We start from the raw sequence: 16,172 nt of genomic DNA on the forward strand, positions 1-16,172 counted from the left end.
TGTCACACATTATACATACATTTCTGCATATACATGGTGAAATTATTTATTTTTCACATATCCCAGCTAAGCTAGGGTCAGAGTGCAGGGTCAGCCATGATACAGCACCCCTGGAGCAGATAGGTTCAAGGGCCTTGCTCAAGGGCCCAACAGTAGTGTCTTGGTGGTGTTGGGGCTTGAACCCCCCACCTTCTGGTCAGTAACCCAGAGCCTTAACCGCTGAGCCACCACTACCCTGTTTACAAGTGAGGAACACAGTAGCTTGGTTGGTCCGAGTGGAGAATGCGAGATTACTTCGGGATCATGGTAACGTGAACACGTCACGTGAGACTGCTTGGACTCCACCCTCTCCTGAAGCATTAGACTATAGTTAAAAAAAAAAAAAGTACTTAAATATTTATCTTTTTTTGCACCAGAAGCAACCGTATCACTTTGGAAGGCATGCATTTAACAGGAGTCATATTGATGATGTTTATCCTGTCTTTGATTTTTTTTTTTTACCTTCAAATGAGAAATCTCCATTCACTTGCATTTTTAGGACCTACTGAGTTAAGACATTTTTTTTATTTTTCTTCAAATGTGTTCTTGTGAAGAAAGAAAGTCATACACACCTGGGATATCATGAGGGTGAGTAAATAATGAGAGAATTTTCAGTTTTGGGTGAACTATACCTTTAATGTTGTCGTGGACATTTTCACCCCTCGGAGTTAACTTGAAAATACACAGGGCAGTTTTCGAGTGTTTTTACTTACTAAATTAAACAAATTAATCAGGATTCTTTTGCCAATGTTTTCGGAGATCAGAGAATGTCTATATTGTTATAGTTTATTAAGCTTATGAATTTCCCCTTTATAAAAGAGCTTTCCATTTTTTACAGTGTTAAGCATGACCTATCAACTAATATTTCTTTATCAATCTACCCCCATCCTATATATTTTGAGTTAGTTAGACTGTAAATGTTTTCAAAGATTCAGGTTCAGTTACACCACAATAAACAGCACATTCACTGCTTGTACAAACAACTCAAATGGTTATGCGTGGGAGGCATCTGTTCAGTAGATGAAAAGTGAACAAACCCCCCTTCAATAGGCAGGCATAGATGGTGAGCAGAGGTACTTAAACCACAGCAGTGCAGATCACAAAATGCATTTACAATTCATCATTAGTTTCTGTTGAGTGGACCACATCACACACACAAATGATGCAAGTGGTTTTTGAGCCTTGAAATAGAGAATCTTCAAACAGCTATTATAAATGTTAAAACATAAAAATAGCATCTTATTTAAATAAAGCGTAATATGCTTTAGAGTCCTCTGTGAACAACCATCAAGGTTGATGGATGTTTCTCTTTATCATTCTCCCAATTCCAGGTAAATAACACACTGGACCTTCCATTTCTCAAAATTTATAATCTAAGACAATATTCTTGAAAAAAAAAAAAAAAAAAAAAAAAGAAATGGTCCCCTTACATATTCACCAGCCCCAAATTGAGGTCAGCCTGGAACACTTGGGACATTCTCCCTAGCGGCCACTAGAGGTCCCTAGAAGGATAAAGACTTAATGTTTGAAGATTGGTTTTGGTTTTGGTCAGTCTCTGTTCCCCTCGATTGAACCCAACTGTGTCTCTTTAACATTGTTCATTCTTGTGTATTGCCCTTGTTTTCTCTGTCTGTGTCAGTTGTTTTCCTTTCTTGGATGTAATGGTTTGTTCCGTGATTGAGTTTTGAGGTCTTTATTTTAAGCCTGCACATAGATCCTCCTTCTCTCGCCCCATTCCCACAAATGTTACACAGGCTCAGTTTTTGCTCTCACTGCTTTATTGCTCATGACATAAATTTAGGCATAGGAAAGATCTGAAAAGTGAGGCACATGCTAACTCATTAATTATCCACCTAAAAATTAAGGATGATCATATTTTTTAAACCAGTTATAATGATTGCTACTCCACTAGCAAATGCTAGTGGGTGAGTTGGATAAACTTCTACATCAAAGGATGACATGAGTTTTATATGAAGGCAAATTTATCCAGATTATATTTTTCAACATTAGTAAATGTATTAGGTATGAGCTAACAAAAGAACAAAATATTTTTACAGCATTTATTAATCTTTGATATTGTTAAATGTTTAAAAAAAAAAATCAATGTTAGTTCATAATGCAGTAATAATCGTAACATATACAGCTTTCAGTTATTTGCATACGTTGAAATTAACATCAGGGGTGTGTTGGCTTTTAGGAATGATAGATTGCATGGATTCAGCTGTTTTGTCAGTTTCTCAGATATCGTATTCGAGGCAGCAATGAAAAAGCAACTTTTATCATCCTCCATATGGTCCAAATTTTTTTATATGTATTTTACACAATAGATGTGTAAACTTTAACTGCTCTGATCTGCATTTCTAGTTAGGGTATTGTGTATATGAACTCAAACACTCAGTCCTTTTTTTACTAATTTATTTATAGTTAGCCATTAATACACCATTGACCTGGTTACCTTGCACTCCCTGTCTGTCATGTATGTCTTCAAACTCTATATTGTTATAATATATATATAAATACATGTTGTAAATTGCTTTGTTGTATCTGTTATGTCCTTTACATCTCTCTTTGGTTGCATCTTGGGTGTGTGTGTTTTATACTATTTGTATCGTCCATGTAAATGCTTATTGTATGTGCAGTATATATTTCACCTGTTATACACATTTTTAAGTATCACATTTTATGTACTATAAAGTATGATATTGATATCAACAGACAGACTAATTGATTGATTGATTCCCAAACTGCCATTTTTCACTAAGTCTCTCTCTCTCCCCTTTTCACTAGGTGCTTCTTCCTCAGTCGCTCAGGGTCTTTCTTCCCAACACTCTTTCTCTACCCGCATTCAGCCATGTCAGCTCTCTGCTTGTCTCTCTCTCTCTCCGAGATGGACTGTGCTTGCAAATGCGCATGACTGTTTTCTTACCAGGATCTTGTTCATGCCATGTGACCTGGCACAAACCTGCCTCAGGACTGCTGGATTTCATTACACTCCCAGCTATGTGTATGTGTTTGTATGAGTCAGATTTCATGGGTCGAAACAGCTTTTGAGGGTCATGTGCAGAAAGTCTGTTTTACTCTTGCTATGTGTACATGCTAAATATATTAATGTTCTGTAACTTTTGAAGCAACAGCAGAGCACAACATGTATTCATATGCGACAACAACATTAGTTTTTCAGTGGCTGCATGCCAAGGCCTTATCGCAATTATTCGCATTAAGATGCTCTGGCCAATTGATTAGTTTAGATAAGTGATGTATTTAATGATAACGTTGATGTCTAATGTGGAAGATTTTGTTACAGACACTGAGAAAGAAACGATGACATTTGTTTGACATGGAAAGTCTGCACTCCAGTCAGTTGCACATTCTCAAGGGCAATAAGGGGGTCAATCATGTCACAAACTATCTAAAGATTTAAAGTACCTTGCTGTGGATATCGTATGTTGTCCAGCATTAGTGTCTTCTGTTGGACTTCAGCATAGACTAAAAGAGTTTAAATCAGGATTTGATTAGAGAATTAATAAAATATCCTTTAAAATAGCACTCAAAAAATAATTTTAAGATTTACGCATTTCAAATTCGTAACAAAATCCAATCAAATAGAAATGTGTAATGTTTATCAAAATTAATAGAATTCTGTCATCTTTAATACATAAAAATAAAAATCGGTTTAAGTTGTATTGATTAAATTTAGTTAAAAATGTCAATGCATAAACCATATAAAGATAGGTGCAATTTTTGTGTTTTTTTTTACTAGGGGTATACGCATCAGCTTTGGGACTAATTTGAGTAAAAGCAACTTTGATGTATTTCATAATCATATTATGAAACATATATATATATATATATATATATATAATATATCATGGATTAACAATGAACAATATATTTCTACAGCATTTATTAATCTTTGTTAAATATGACTTAATAAAAATACAATTGTTCATTGTTAGTTCATGTTAGTTCATAGTGCATTAACTAATGGTATTGTGTACAACTTTTAATTTAAAACAATTATTAGTATGTTGAAATCAACATTAACCAAGATTCATAAATGCTGAAGAAGCATTGTTCATTGTTAATGTTAACAAATTGAATATTATTGTTAATTGTTACAAATTATTAAATCCGTATAAAAACAAGTAGGCCTCAAATAATGTGCAAAACATCCACAACAGACAGTTAAACAACAGGAGTAGCCTACTGTTTAAGACAACATTGATGATCTTGGCTGCAAAAAGCTGAAATGAAATAGCCCAGTATCTGTGGACCCCACTCTATTAATAGTGCTGCTGTTTCCTGCCCACAGCCCCGCACGTGCGTATGATCCACCCCTTTCTTGTATATTTTTTTTTGCACCAGTCCCAAGTAACCTCGTTTCTATCCATTTTTGGCAGTGCTGCTAACAACAGTGGACGCTCATTCGCGAAACATTTGTAATACTGCTTTGAAGTTATTGTCTCCTTTAATAGCCATATATCCTGTGGTAGGCATCAGTGGGACTTTATTAACAAGTTTTCAACATATTCCTTTCTTGCTAGACAAAAAGGGAGGCTGTGAATCTATTCCAAAAAGAATCAACTGCTCGATTCCGAGGCGTTGGGATTCGAGAATTGACTCGTCACGTTGGAATCGACTCCAAAGAGTCGACTCCATTCGGGAAACCGGTTGGTATTTTCGAAGTTTATTTCCTCGACCACTGAACTACAACACATTTCAGAAGTCTAACATAACTATAACAACTTACAAAACTCTTACAAATGACTCCATCTTGAGTCATTTGTAGTCTGTAAGCATCAGTATATCTGCTTCGTTTGTTCATCTGAATGAAGCAATCACACAAGCCCTTCAACACTTCTGCCTTCCAGTCGGCCGGTTTTTTTACTTTGGACTTAAATTTATAGTCAATTACATCCCGTTCTCATTCCCCAAGTCCGTTTTTGACGCCTTGGGAGTGAGAAGTGTTGCTCAATTAAACCAAAAGCAGGGTTTAAAGTGATTGAAATCGCGTGACTTCGCGGAAGTGATGTCATAAACGTGGGCGGTAAAATCGTCAAACAGGAAGTACCCTTTGTGAAGTCCACTCAAGTGTCAATGCCATAGGATTTAGACAAAATTAATGTTAAGGATATAAATCTGTTACAAATAAAACAATGTTCTTTGTTTATTATCAAAGTATGCTTGCGATGTTTTTGTACATCAAATAATCCAATGATATTGTGAACATTTTCTAATTGAAGCAATCTTTGTCATCCTACTTTAGAAAAGGTTGTTTCGAAAGTGGGACACCATGTTTTGACTAATGTGGGACAGTCATATATGCTGCATTATTCATTTGAGAAAATATGCAATAGGAAAGTTAAATGACCTACACATATTGTTGTAAAATTTTTGGGCTTAAAATGCAGCAGTATTATTTGTTTTAAGATCAGGATTTAAACCTTGTTATGATTTGCCATGGAGTTATTTTACTGTTTTGCTAAATAGCTACCTTGATAGCCAAGTCAAAGAAATAGCTTTTAGTCACACTGACATCAAATATAAAATGGCACATGGCATACAACAAATAAATTCTCTTATCCATCTGTAAATTTATCCTAAATGCAATACAGACAGGGTTGGGAGGGTTACTTTTGAAATGTTTTCCACCACAGATTACAGGATACATGCTGTAAAATGTCATTTGTAACATATTCCATTAGATTACTCAAGGTCAGTAACTTATTCGAAATACTTTGGATTACTTCTTCAGCACTGTAACTATAAAAACTCTCCCAGAACAGTGAGAAAAAATATGTTAAAAATACATTCTCTGAAAAACCTAAATATCTTATGCAGTGTTGTTTCTTAAACAAGAAATCCAGCTGAGCTTGTTTTAAGGATTTGAGATATTTTTACAGGAAAACAATATACAAAAATCATCATCAAGAATATGATTTTTGCCCTAATATCAAAGGTCTTACTAGAAAAAAAAAGAAAATGATCTAACGTGATTTTTTTTTTTTTTAAATACATTTGCAAAGATTTCAAACAAACTTCTTTCACGTTGTCATTATGGGGTATTGTTTATAGAATTTTGAGGAAATTAATGAATTTGATCAATTTTGGAATAATGCTGTAACATAACAAAATGTGGAAAAAGTGAAGTGCTGGGAATCCTTTCCGGATGCACTCTGTGTGTGTGTGTGTGTGTGTGTGTGTGTGTGTGTGTGTGTGTGTGTGTGTGTGTGTGTGTATAAAATATATATATATTTTAACTAGCCTACATTTGACTCCATTTTACTATATAATCATTTTATGACATCAAATTCAAAGACAATAATTTTAAATACATGGTATAAAATATATATGTGTGTATTATTGTATGAAAGAAACTACAACAACCTGGATTGTTAAATAAAACTGAAGTGTATTTTTTGGACATTTTATTCAGTGTACAAAACGTAGTGGACAATTACTGTATGTTATAATTTAAACCTCTTTCTAAAGAAGAACTCATGAGTGGTAACAGCTAGTGGGGTGAAAGGTGTTATCGATTCTAGGGGCCCAAAGTTCCAGGAGGGCCCACTACAAAAAAATTGTTTTATTATTTTGATAGGTAAGGGGCACAGAGCAATATATAGTAAGGGGCCCCAGAATTACTTGCAACGGCCCTGGTAACAGGCAATTTCAATGTAGGTAAAATGGTGCTTTTAATAAGATGATTTGCGGTAGTTCTTCGAAATACAGCCGCATCTACTCAAACTTCCCTCAAATTTATCTAATGGGATTGAAGCATTGCGCTTTGGTATGTAGACCCTGATTTAATTTTAGAATGGAGCTATAATATATATGTTGCTCATGCTATTATACATAGTGTAAAGAACACTTTGTATTGAGCTGTTTATTATGAGATTTAACTTTACCTCCCGTATTTTACCCCCACTTTTTTTTTCTGAATCGAAAGAATGAGTCTAGAATCGAATCTTTAAAACCAGGAATCGGAATCGATCAAATTTCTGGAATCGAACAGCCCTAGCTGCATTGGCGGTTATAACAGGTAGCAACAAAACAACGCCGCTCAACAATTGGTGAAAGTGCTGGCACCTGTAGCCAATCAGAATCCTCGAAACAACCCGAAGTCAGTACGTTCTAGAATGCTTAACGTGTGCTGATTGGACGGTGAAGTACGGTAAGTGCGTGGTGGGGGAGATAGGCTATAAATACTGGTTGAGCTCCCTGCGCTTCACTTGTTAATAGTGTGTATGAACGTCTGTGATGATAGAGACTTGTGTGTGGGACTATTTAAATGAATATTTCTAATTTATTTATTATCTATAATTGCTTTACAAAGGTAAGTGTCGTTTTGTGTAAAATTTGTCGTCCTTAGTAAGCAGCCTCTAACTAGCTGTCCGTTCAAATAATAACTGGAATATGTATATATACACACACAGCCTTTAACCAGAGTATTTATTCTCTTTCAGCACTTTATACAACTGTAAACTTGCAGGATTTACACAATGGTTGCAACAAGCACACTAAGCAGAAATTCGGAGTGCCTCCCTGAATTTGCCAATGGAGGATATGACCAGGCTTGCATAGATTATGGTGAGATATAATGTCTTTATTGCTTGTCTGTTGTATTGTGTTAACCTGCTTTTCAAACAGTGCCATTGGTGAGCGCAGGACTTGTTTACTGCCCTGTTGGTGCAGAGCTGCAGCAGTGATGTCAACATAAGAGATGAAGTCATTCTGTTAGCCAGCTCATCTCCTTTGTGACTTGAGGGGTAGAACAGTGATGAGGATTTGTGTGGGTTGCTTGGGATTCTCAGTCATGACAAACCTTAAAATATCAAGGAATTTTAAAATGAGGATATCTATGTCTGAAAAAGGCATGGTATTTAATATATCATAAAGGGTAGTGGAAACTGGGCATAGCTAGTGGGGTGAAAAGTGGTAAGGATTCTAGGGGACCACAATTTCTAAATTGTATTTTTTTTTTTAATAGGAAAGGGGCTCATAATACCATGTGATAGCCCTGCGTGGAAACTCATGAACATGTCAATATTCTTCTTGTTGTTTTTTTTTTCCTAGTCCTACTCAGCTGTGAATACAATTTCTGTTGTTAAATGATTGTTAAAAGATCCTTATTCATTTATTGACTGGACAGACTGGAAAAGTCATGGAGGGGGCATGCAAATTGGTTAAAAGGACTAGACTGTGTAGGCTTGATATTGAAAACTAGATTTTAATTAGTGTGATTTAATTATAATATAATTGTTACTTTTATTTAATTATTTATTAGTTTAATTATTTGCCTAAAGGAATAGTTAACCCAAAAAAGAAAATTGTTTTTTTTTTCCCCTCTCATGCCATGTCAGATGTGCTTGTCTGTCTTCTGCTGAACACAGCATTTTTAGAATATTTCTGCACCGTAGGTCCTCAGGATGCAAGTAAATGGTGGGCAAAACTTTGAAGCTGCAAAAAGCACATAAATACAGCATAAAAATAATTTCTATGATGTCAGTGTGTTTGGTCCATGCCATCGCATGTGATCAAATCAATTTTGGGTGAGAACAGACCAAAAACGTAACTAGTTTTTCACTGTACATCTTGCCGTTGCAGTCTCTTGGCACAATCATGATTTCAAGCTTTATTACACTTTATTGCTTTATGCATGCACAGAGCGCTAGATGGTGCAAGGAAGTGTAATAGAGCTCAAAATGATAATTGCAAAGGAGGCTGTTGATGTCAAGATTTGTAGTGAAAAGGAATTACACTTTGGTCTGGTCTCACCTCAAACTGATTAAAGTGCTTCAGAAGACATTCTGGAGACACCACTGGAGTTTTTATGGATTGCTTTTATGCTGCCTTTGTGCCGTTTTTGGGCTTCAAAGTTTTGGTCACCATCCACTTGCATTATGAGGATCAAGATTTAGTAAAAATCTTTTTTTTTTTTTTTTTTGTGCTCCAAAGTAGGAAAGTCATACACATCTGGTATGGCATGCGGGTGAGTAAATTAGAGAATTTTCATTTTGGGGTGTACCATTCCTTTAATGAATCAATTTGGTAGTTCCCTGCCATTAGCAGTTCATGGTCTAACCTGACCTCTCTCATTCTCTCCCCAGAAATGAACTTTTGGGAGAGGTGTTTGGCTGAGCCTTACCTAGGTGCAGAAGTGTGTGAAGAACAGACATGTCAACAGCTCGCCCGGCTGCTGGAGGGCTGTCTGGCAAGGGCAAAAGCCAGCAAACTTCAATGTGCCCATGTGCTGGTGCCAGAGACTCTGACCCGGCGGGTGGCACGGGATGTGCTCCGTCTGGCTGCGGGAGAACCATGTGGGTTGCGGGGCTGCGTGCTAGACGTCCGCCTTGAGCTAGAGGAGCAGCAGTGTCGCTGTGAGAGACTCGAGCGCCTCGCTTGCGATGCAAGTGTGGTGCCAACTTTTGAATTGACATTGGTCTTTAAACAGGATGGCGGTGGTTGGCCAAGCCTCCGTGACTTTTTGCGCATGGGTACGTGTTTCCCACCTGGCACCCGCCGTGCACTTAAACTCCGCCCTGGGTTTCGGCTCATTAAGAAAAAGCTGTACTCAGCTGCTGGGACGGTGGTTGAGGAGTGCTGAATCAGACAGGTTGTGGGAGGCTTAGAGTCTTTTTCTTTAAGGGTACGATGATGCACTGTAACACCATGTATAATGAATGTAAGAGTCTGCCAGAGGTGCAGCTCATGTTTTTGTACAATTTTTTTTTTTTTTACTATTGATATTAGAAGAGTTTTAGTTTTTGCCTTTTTGTGATACCATTGGAACAAAATGGGGAGTTGGATAATTTGATAAGGGGAATTTACTGTAGTTTGTGAAGGCATTAATGCAAGTGATCAAACAGTGGCCTTGACTTGGTGCCAGCCTGATCCGAAATGGTTAATTATTTTGCTCAAATGAAGGGTACACAAAGACTTATCCCAAATTTTATGTCATATGTGAATCCATCAATCATTTGAGTGTTCTCCAAAGTTTCCAGTTATTTGACTGTTGACGTTCTTGGTGGCATGTACACGAAAGTATCTCTCTGAATGGGGGCCATATTTGTGAATGTATTGTGCCTTCTTTAAGTGTCTGTGCTCATGAATGTGCCATTTAAAATATGGAGTTTTTAAAATGTAAATGTCAAGATTTCCAACATGCCACTGTTGAAAGAGACTATATTGGTAGGGATTTGAATTATTTATTTTCCTTCTCCTTGGTTAGTAGTTAATCTGTTAATGACCATTGCACAATGTTATTGTCTATTGTTTATCCTTCAGTGCTTGAGCTTTATTTTATTTTTCTTTCCAAATTTGTCACTGAAGACACTTGCATAGTTTTGCCAGCACTGTTACAGTGACTGCATATTTTTCTTTAAAAGTTCAATTTATAGGAAGTGGAGAGCCTTGTCTGTTTGACAAATAAATTATATTTTCCAAGATATTTCCTGACTGAGAATTTTATTTTTGCTTCACTTTTTTGGAAAGTGTTTTAAATGACAGCTTTTGAAGATCTGAAATTGACTTAATTTACATTTATGCATTTGGCAGAGGCTTTTATCCAAAGCAACTTAGAGCCCTTATTACAGGGAGCAACCTGGAGTTAAGTGCATTGCTCAAGGACACAATGGTGGTGGCTGTGGGGATCAAACCGACAACCTTCTGATCTACAGTTTAGTGCTTTAGCCCACTACGCCGCCGCCGCCGCCACCACCACTCCAACATAATTGCCAACAATAAACACAGTTACACTGTGTTGTGTGAAACTGATAGTATAATTTTTTTATTCTATGTCTTAAAGATATAAACTAATGTTCCAAGCCTATTTATGTCTTTTTTTGCCCTTTGGCTTTGTGAAACCCAAATGTTTGTGGTCTGTGAACTGGCAGCAGTGAGGATAAAACCGGTACATATGATCACCCATGAACTCCCTGAAAAGATCTGCAGCATTTGCATTACATTTCACCTCTGCTATTTAATGAAATCTCAAATAAACTATTTTTATATACAACTCTTAACTTAATGACCAAAGGTAAAATTGAATTACTGTAAGGGACTTATGGTAAGCAAGTACACTCACTGCAGTTTTGACACTGCTTGCCTTCGACTTGGGGGCATGTGTTCAGTCTAGTATCAGCAGGATATTCTTTTCTTTGCAAATGAATGGTATGAACAGATGTCTTGTTAAAAAATTATATATATTAGTTGTCACTATTTTTTGAACAAAGCTCCTCATTTATAGTTTAGGTACTTTTACCTCTGAACGGCTAACAGTATTTTAAGACGAGATAAGAAAATCCCGAGACGTTATGGTTTTATGGTTTATTCGTAGCCAAAAGTTCTTTATTCCATTTTAATTCATGGTTGAATTAGTCCTGCAGATAATTAAGGAACTTAGAATTAAATTGACCTTGTAAGACTCAATTGTTCATGTTACTTTTTTCTAGTTTTAAATGTAAATTAGTGATCTGAGGTGTTGAGTTGACAAGACATTGTTGGCACTTTAACAGTCATGGCGCAAATTTCTTGAGTTTCAGAATGCATGTGAACTGTTTGTGCACAGAGCTGTGTGGAGTGAATTCCCAGGCTCAGCAATTCACTGGCCAGTCATATGATACGGCAGTTTGAACTGTTGTAGCCAGAAAGGATTGTGACCCATCTGGGAGTTTCAAAGAAATATGTCAAAAGTTTAGAATCTATTCTCTGCAAGTGCAGTGGTGTATTATTATGTAGGCTCTGGCATTTAAACCTTAAATTTGATTGTTTTATATGGATAAAGGAGCAAATACCCTCTTGTTTCTGTCTTTTTATGAAGCATTGTTTTAATGTTAAACAGTAATATTTTGTGTGCTTGATGAGGCTACAAATACACCAATGCTATTCTGTTATTTGTCCAGCCCAGTACACTTCCATTGAATACCACATTTTGTTGCCTACATGATTCTCTACCACTAAATAGTTAAAGGCAATCAGTTCTAACAGTAAATCATATCTGAAGTCACACATTTCCTCTATTTTGTGAGACTGGTAGTTTCAGGTATCCTTTTCTGATTAAATAGTATAAGGGTGATTATTCTAAGCATTAAAAATGCAAATATAAAACAACAAAGTTTTGTCCTGTAGGCCTATAGCATTCTCCAAAGTGTGTGTCCAGCTACTGATTCGGCAGAATATCTGACAGAAGCACACAAAGGAGTAAGGAGGCGGTCTCTCTCTCTCTCTCTCTCTCCATTAAAATTAAAAACCCCAACTATATACACTACCATTCAAAAGTTTAGGGTCACTTATTCTTTATTTTAATGTAATTTTTCACATTTTAGAATAATAGTAAAGCCATCACAACTATGGAATAACAAATGGGACTATGGGAATTATGTTGGGACTAAAAAATCCTAAATAAATAAAAATGGTTTTAGCATTTTCAAAGTAGTCACCCTTTGCCTAGATTTTGCAGAAATGTACTCTTGACATTTTCTCAACCAACTTTGAGGTATCACCCCAGGATGCTTTTAAAACAGTAGTGATGGAGTTCCCATCTATATGCTGGGCACACATTGGCTGCTTTTCTCTGTCCAAGTCATCCATTTGTCCAAGTCATCCATTTCAAATTCTTTTTTTTATTTTTATTTTATTACATTTTTGTTTTATAAATACATTAATATGTTGGCACAACAATTTCAAACATTTAAGAAAACACCTTCAGATCAAAAGGTTTTTAAGCTCCTGAGAAACATTTCAGGCAAGTGACCCCAATCTTTTGAATGGTAATGTTAAATTGAAGTTCTTTCAAGTTGGTCTCCAATGTGCATGTATAAAAATAACAAAATTTGAAGGAAGAATCCAATCAAAGGCAATATTAGGTGAGTTTATCATTGATCCACATAAGTAGAAGACACTGCCAGACATATAATGCACTTTCCAGCCTTGACTGTTTTGATGCATGACCAATGATATTCCAGAGCGGCACATGTCGTTCAGTCACAGGTATGTCAAATTAAACTAGGCCTCTTGTTCTCTTGTGACTTGAACCCATAATCTTATGAAACAAAATGTCTCATAAACATGATCCCTAGAAGTTAATGTGCCTGCAAAATGGGAGTGGTGTTCCTGTACCCATCTGGGATCAGTCCACACATTCTGACATCTGCTGTTGTTGAAACAATTGATGTATTGCTGATATTTTGATACATTACTTTGATTTAGATGCTAGATTTTGAAACAGATTAAACATTTGCAATATCTTGAGAATAAATATCTGATCTCAAATAGGACTTTTCCTCCAATGACAAATAAAACTATAAATGATGCTTTGTAGACCAATTAATATTGTTTAGATTCAACATAATATGTAAGGGGCACTGTACAGTCAGTCAACCATTTGTGATGAAAATAATGCTTATCAAATAAATAGACATAAAATATCAATTTGAGAAGATTTTTCCTCTGTGGGAAGACCGAGAGCAATGCGTATTAGAGACTAGCACAGAAATATGGATGAAACTACAAAATTTGACCAGAGAATGCCAGCTTTGACCACTCAGATAAAGTTAAAAGACAACCAGTTACACGGTTGTCGCTTTCACACATACAGCCTTTTATATGAACATGCCTCACTTGAAAATACTGGTACATCAGCTCTGGCCATTTCCCTGAATGCAGTTATGAAATTAAATGATTAAGATTAACGGATTGAGCACGTACGAAGTCAAGACGCACTGACGTGAGAAGTCTGCTTAGGGCCAATCACAAAGATCTAACGGAGATGATCCAGTTACCCAGATGTAAAGTAAATTTTAATCAAATTGGACAGTGAAATTATTCAGTCTAGTCAGAGGATATCAAACATGTTTGATATTTTAGAGACAACTACAGAGTTGAGTCGTGGAGCATCATACACTACAAGATTTCCTCTAAAGACATATGGGGAGCATCAAATGGAAATCGACCGTGCGTGGCCACGACACTGGACAACAAAGAAATGGAGATGGCAAATAAGTGCTCAAAGTTAAATTTTTAACACCACTCACCTCAAACTCTGCGCTCGATGCCATTTTTTTGCGAGAATCTCGACTCAGAACAGAGGCGACAAACAACAGCAGCTGCTGTACATCCGTGTTTGTTTACATTTGTCATGCGTCTCCTAGAGTGGGGGGCATTTGTCTCTGCATGAGCTTCTGATTGGATCTGCTTTTTTTTTTTTTTTACCTTTCACATAGTCGTGTGATATTAGATTGCGATACTTCGTATTCAAGTATCATACCAGATTCTGTTCAGATTTTAGAAGTTGTGTAGTGTAATCCAGGCTTAAAATGATTCTCTTCATCCAAAATGGATGAGGAAATTTGTCAACGGATTAAATAGCAAACTACGTCTCAGAGTTTAAAGGCAATTTGGTGCTGATGTGTGAATGGTAGCAAAACAAAAAAGACGTTGCATGTGTGAATAGCAGCAATTACCAGTTAAAGCAATCCATCAATTTTACTGCTATTTAAAAGTTTAAATGTGTGAAAGGCTAACAACAAGTATGGATGGGTTGTTTCAGAACAACTGCCCTGATTCTTCATTTGTCAGTGCTCTGTTTTTTTTTTTCACAAGTGCTAGAATTTGCAGATATCTTCCAGATGCATCTCTGCTAAAATTAAAGTTTGTTCAATGTTCAGCTAGAGAACAATTTGGTTAGCTTATGTTACCACACTCACTTGAAGAGCTGAAGCAGGGCTGTCAAACACCTACCCTACCCTTGAACCTACACCTGACTCGGTGTCATAAGTAAATGTAAGATGAAAAACAGATAAGGTTGTGTAGGTCAATACTCTATTGAGTTTTAAAATCAACAAAAATTCACCTCCATACCCTAAACCTTCAACCTAAATCATGAAAATCACAATTGAACTACATAATTTTGTTGTGCTTCTATGACACTTTCGTCTCAATTTGATTGCACTGGAAGATTGAAAATGTAGTTTATGTAATACAAACATTATAATGTATTGCCTTACAAGTCAGTAAAAGTGTTTAGATGTCATAAGACAGCATTGTGCAAGGAACGGAGTGAAATAAATTATATATATATATATATATATATATATATATATATATATATATATATATATATATATATATATATATAAAATCTGCAGTCATACTAATATAAGGGAATAAAAGTCATTGTTTTTGTAGACGCTCTATATTAATTTCACCAGAAAAGTGCAAGTTTAATAACATAATTCCAGATTCAATGAGACCAGGTTGCAGAAATTTCGATAAGAAAAGCCCCAAAATGCACAATTGAAATTAGTACTTATGTTTCTTATTAGGGAACAAAAAAACAATTCCAACAAATTTTTTTTTAATGTACCAATATAGCAGATGTCTTAGGTAACTAACACCTAATGGGATGGTTGCAACATCAAGCAAAACTGTAGAAATGCACTTTATGTAGTCTGCCCAGATTAATTTATTCCAAAAGTAAAAAAAGTGTCCAATAACAGGGGGGTTGCTGAGATAAAATAAGTACCGTAGTATTTGGCTGGTCATACGATCCAAATGTCAGACCCCATTAGATGCCCCCCTACATGTAGATTAAAACAGCTTTCATAACGCCTACTGAAATTACGAGAGGCATGTGATTATATTGTAATACTATTTTTCAAAATGACTATTAATTTCTTTAGTTGTTTAAATTTTAAATGAGAAAAATATACGGAGTGCATCATGAATGCCCCACTTTCTGGAGTCTTGATCTACATTATGCAAAACAAACTAAAATAGGCCAAAATTCATCTATAAAATCTAACACTATATGCCATTAACATTTTAAACAGATTATAAATATACTATACCTATCCTATAAGTTAAGCAAGATGAACAGTTGCTTTGATCTGGATGTTCATGAAACCTGCATGTTACTTTACCTGACCTACAGGTTACCTGTAGTGTCATTTTACAGGCCATAATGTCCTGAAACCTGTTTACTGTCCTATTTGGAATAAAATTGCTTTGCTACTAGGCCACATTAAACTACTTTCTCAATTTTAAAAACAAATGAGCCTTTGAAAAAGTGACGTAGAAAAACTCATTGACATTTTTGAAGAAAATTGAAATTTTATTCACACAAGCTAAAGCAA

At 35.9% G+C, this 16,172-nt stretch overlaps 1 protein-coding gene across 1 annotated transcript; it reads left to right on the forward strand.

Annotated features, from left to right (window-relative positions):
- Positions 1 to 7,281: 7,281 nt before the first annotated feature.
- On the forward strand, positions 7,282 to 10,505 carry LOC127649412 (DNA damage-inducible transcript 4-like protein). Its single transcript, XM_052134490.1, has 3 exons — positions 7,282 to 7,375; positions 7,506 to 7,629; positions 9,150 to 10,505. Exons 2-3 carry the CDS (start codon positions 7,542 to 7,544, stop codon positions 9,644 to 9,646), a joined length of 585 nt encoding a protein of 194 aa, XP_051990450.1. The 5' UTR covers positions 7,282 to 7,375; positions 7,506 to 7,541; the 3' UTR covers positions 9,647 to 10,505.
- Positions 10,506 to 16,172: the final 5,667 nt, after the last annotated feature.

The sequence above is a fragment of the Xyrauchen texanus genome, chromosome 1 (genome assembly GCF_025860055.1).
Source record: "Xyrauchen texanus isolate HMW12.3.18 chromosome 1, RBS_HiC_50CHRs, whole genome shotgun sequence".
NCBI classification, from domain to species: domain Eukaryota; kingdom Metazoa; phylum Chordata; class Actinopteri; order Cypriniformes; family Catostomidae; genus Xyrauchen; species Xyrauchen texanus.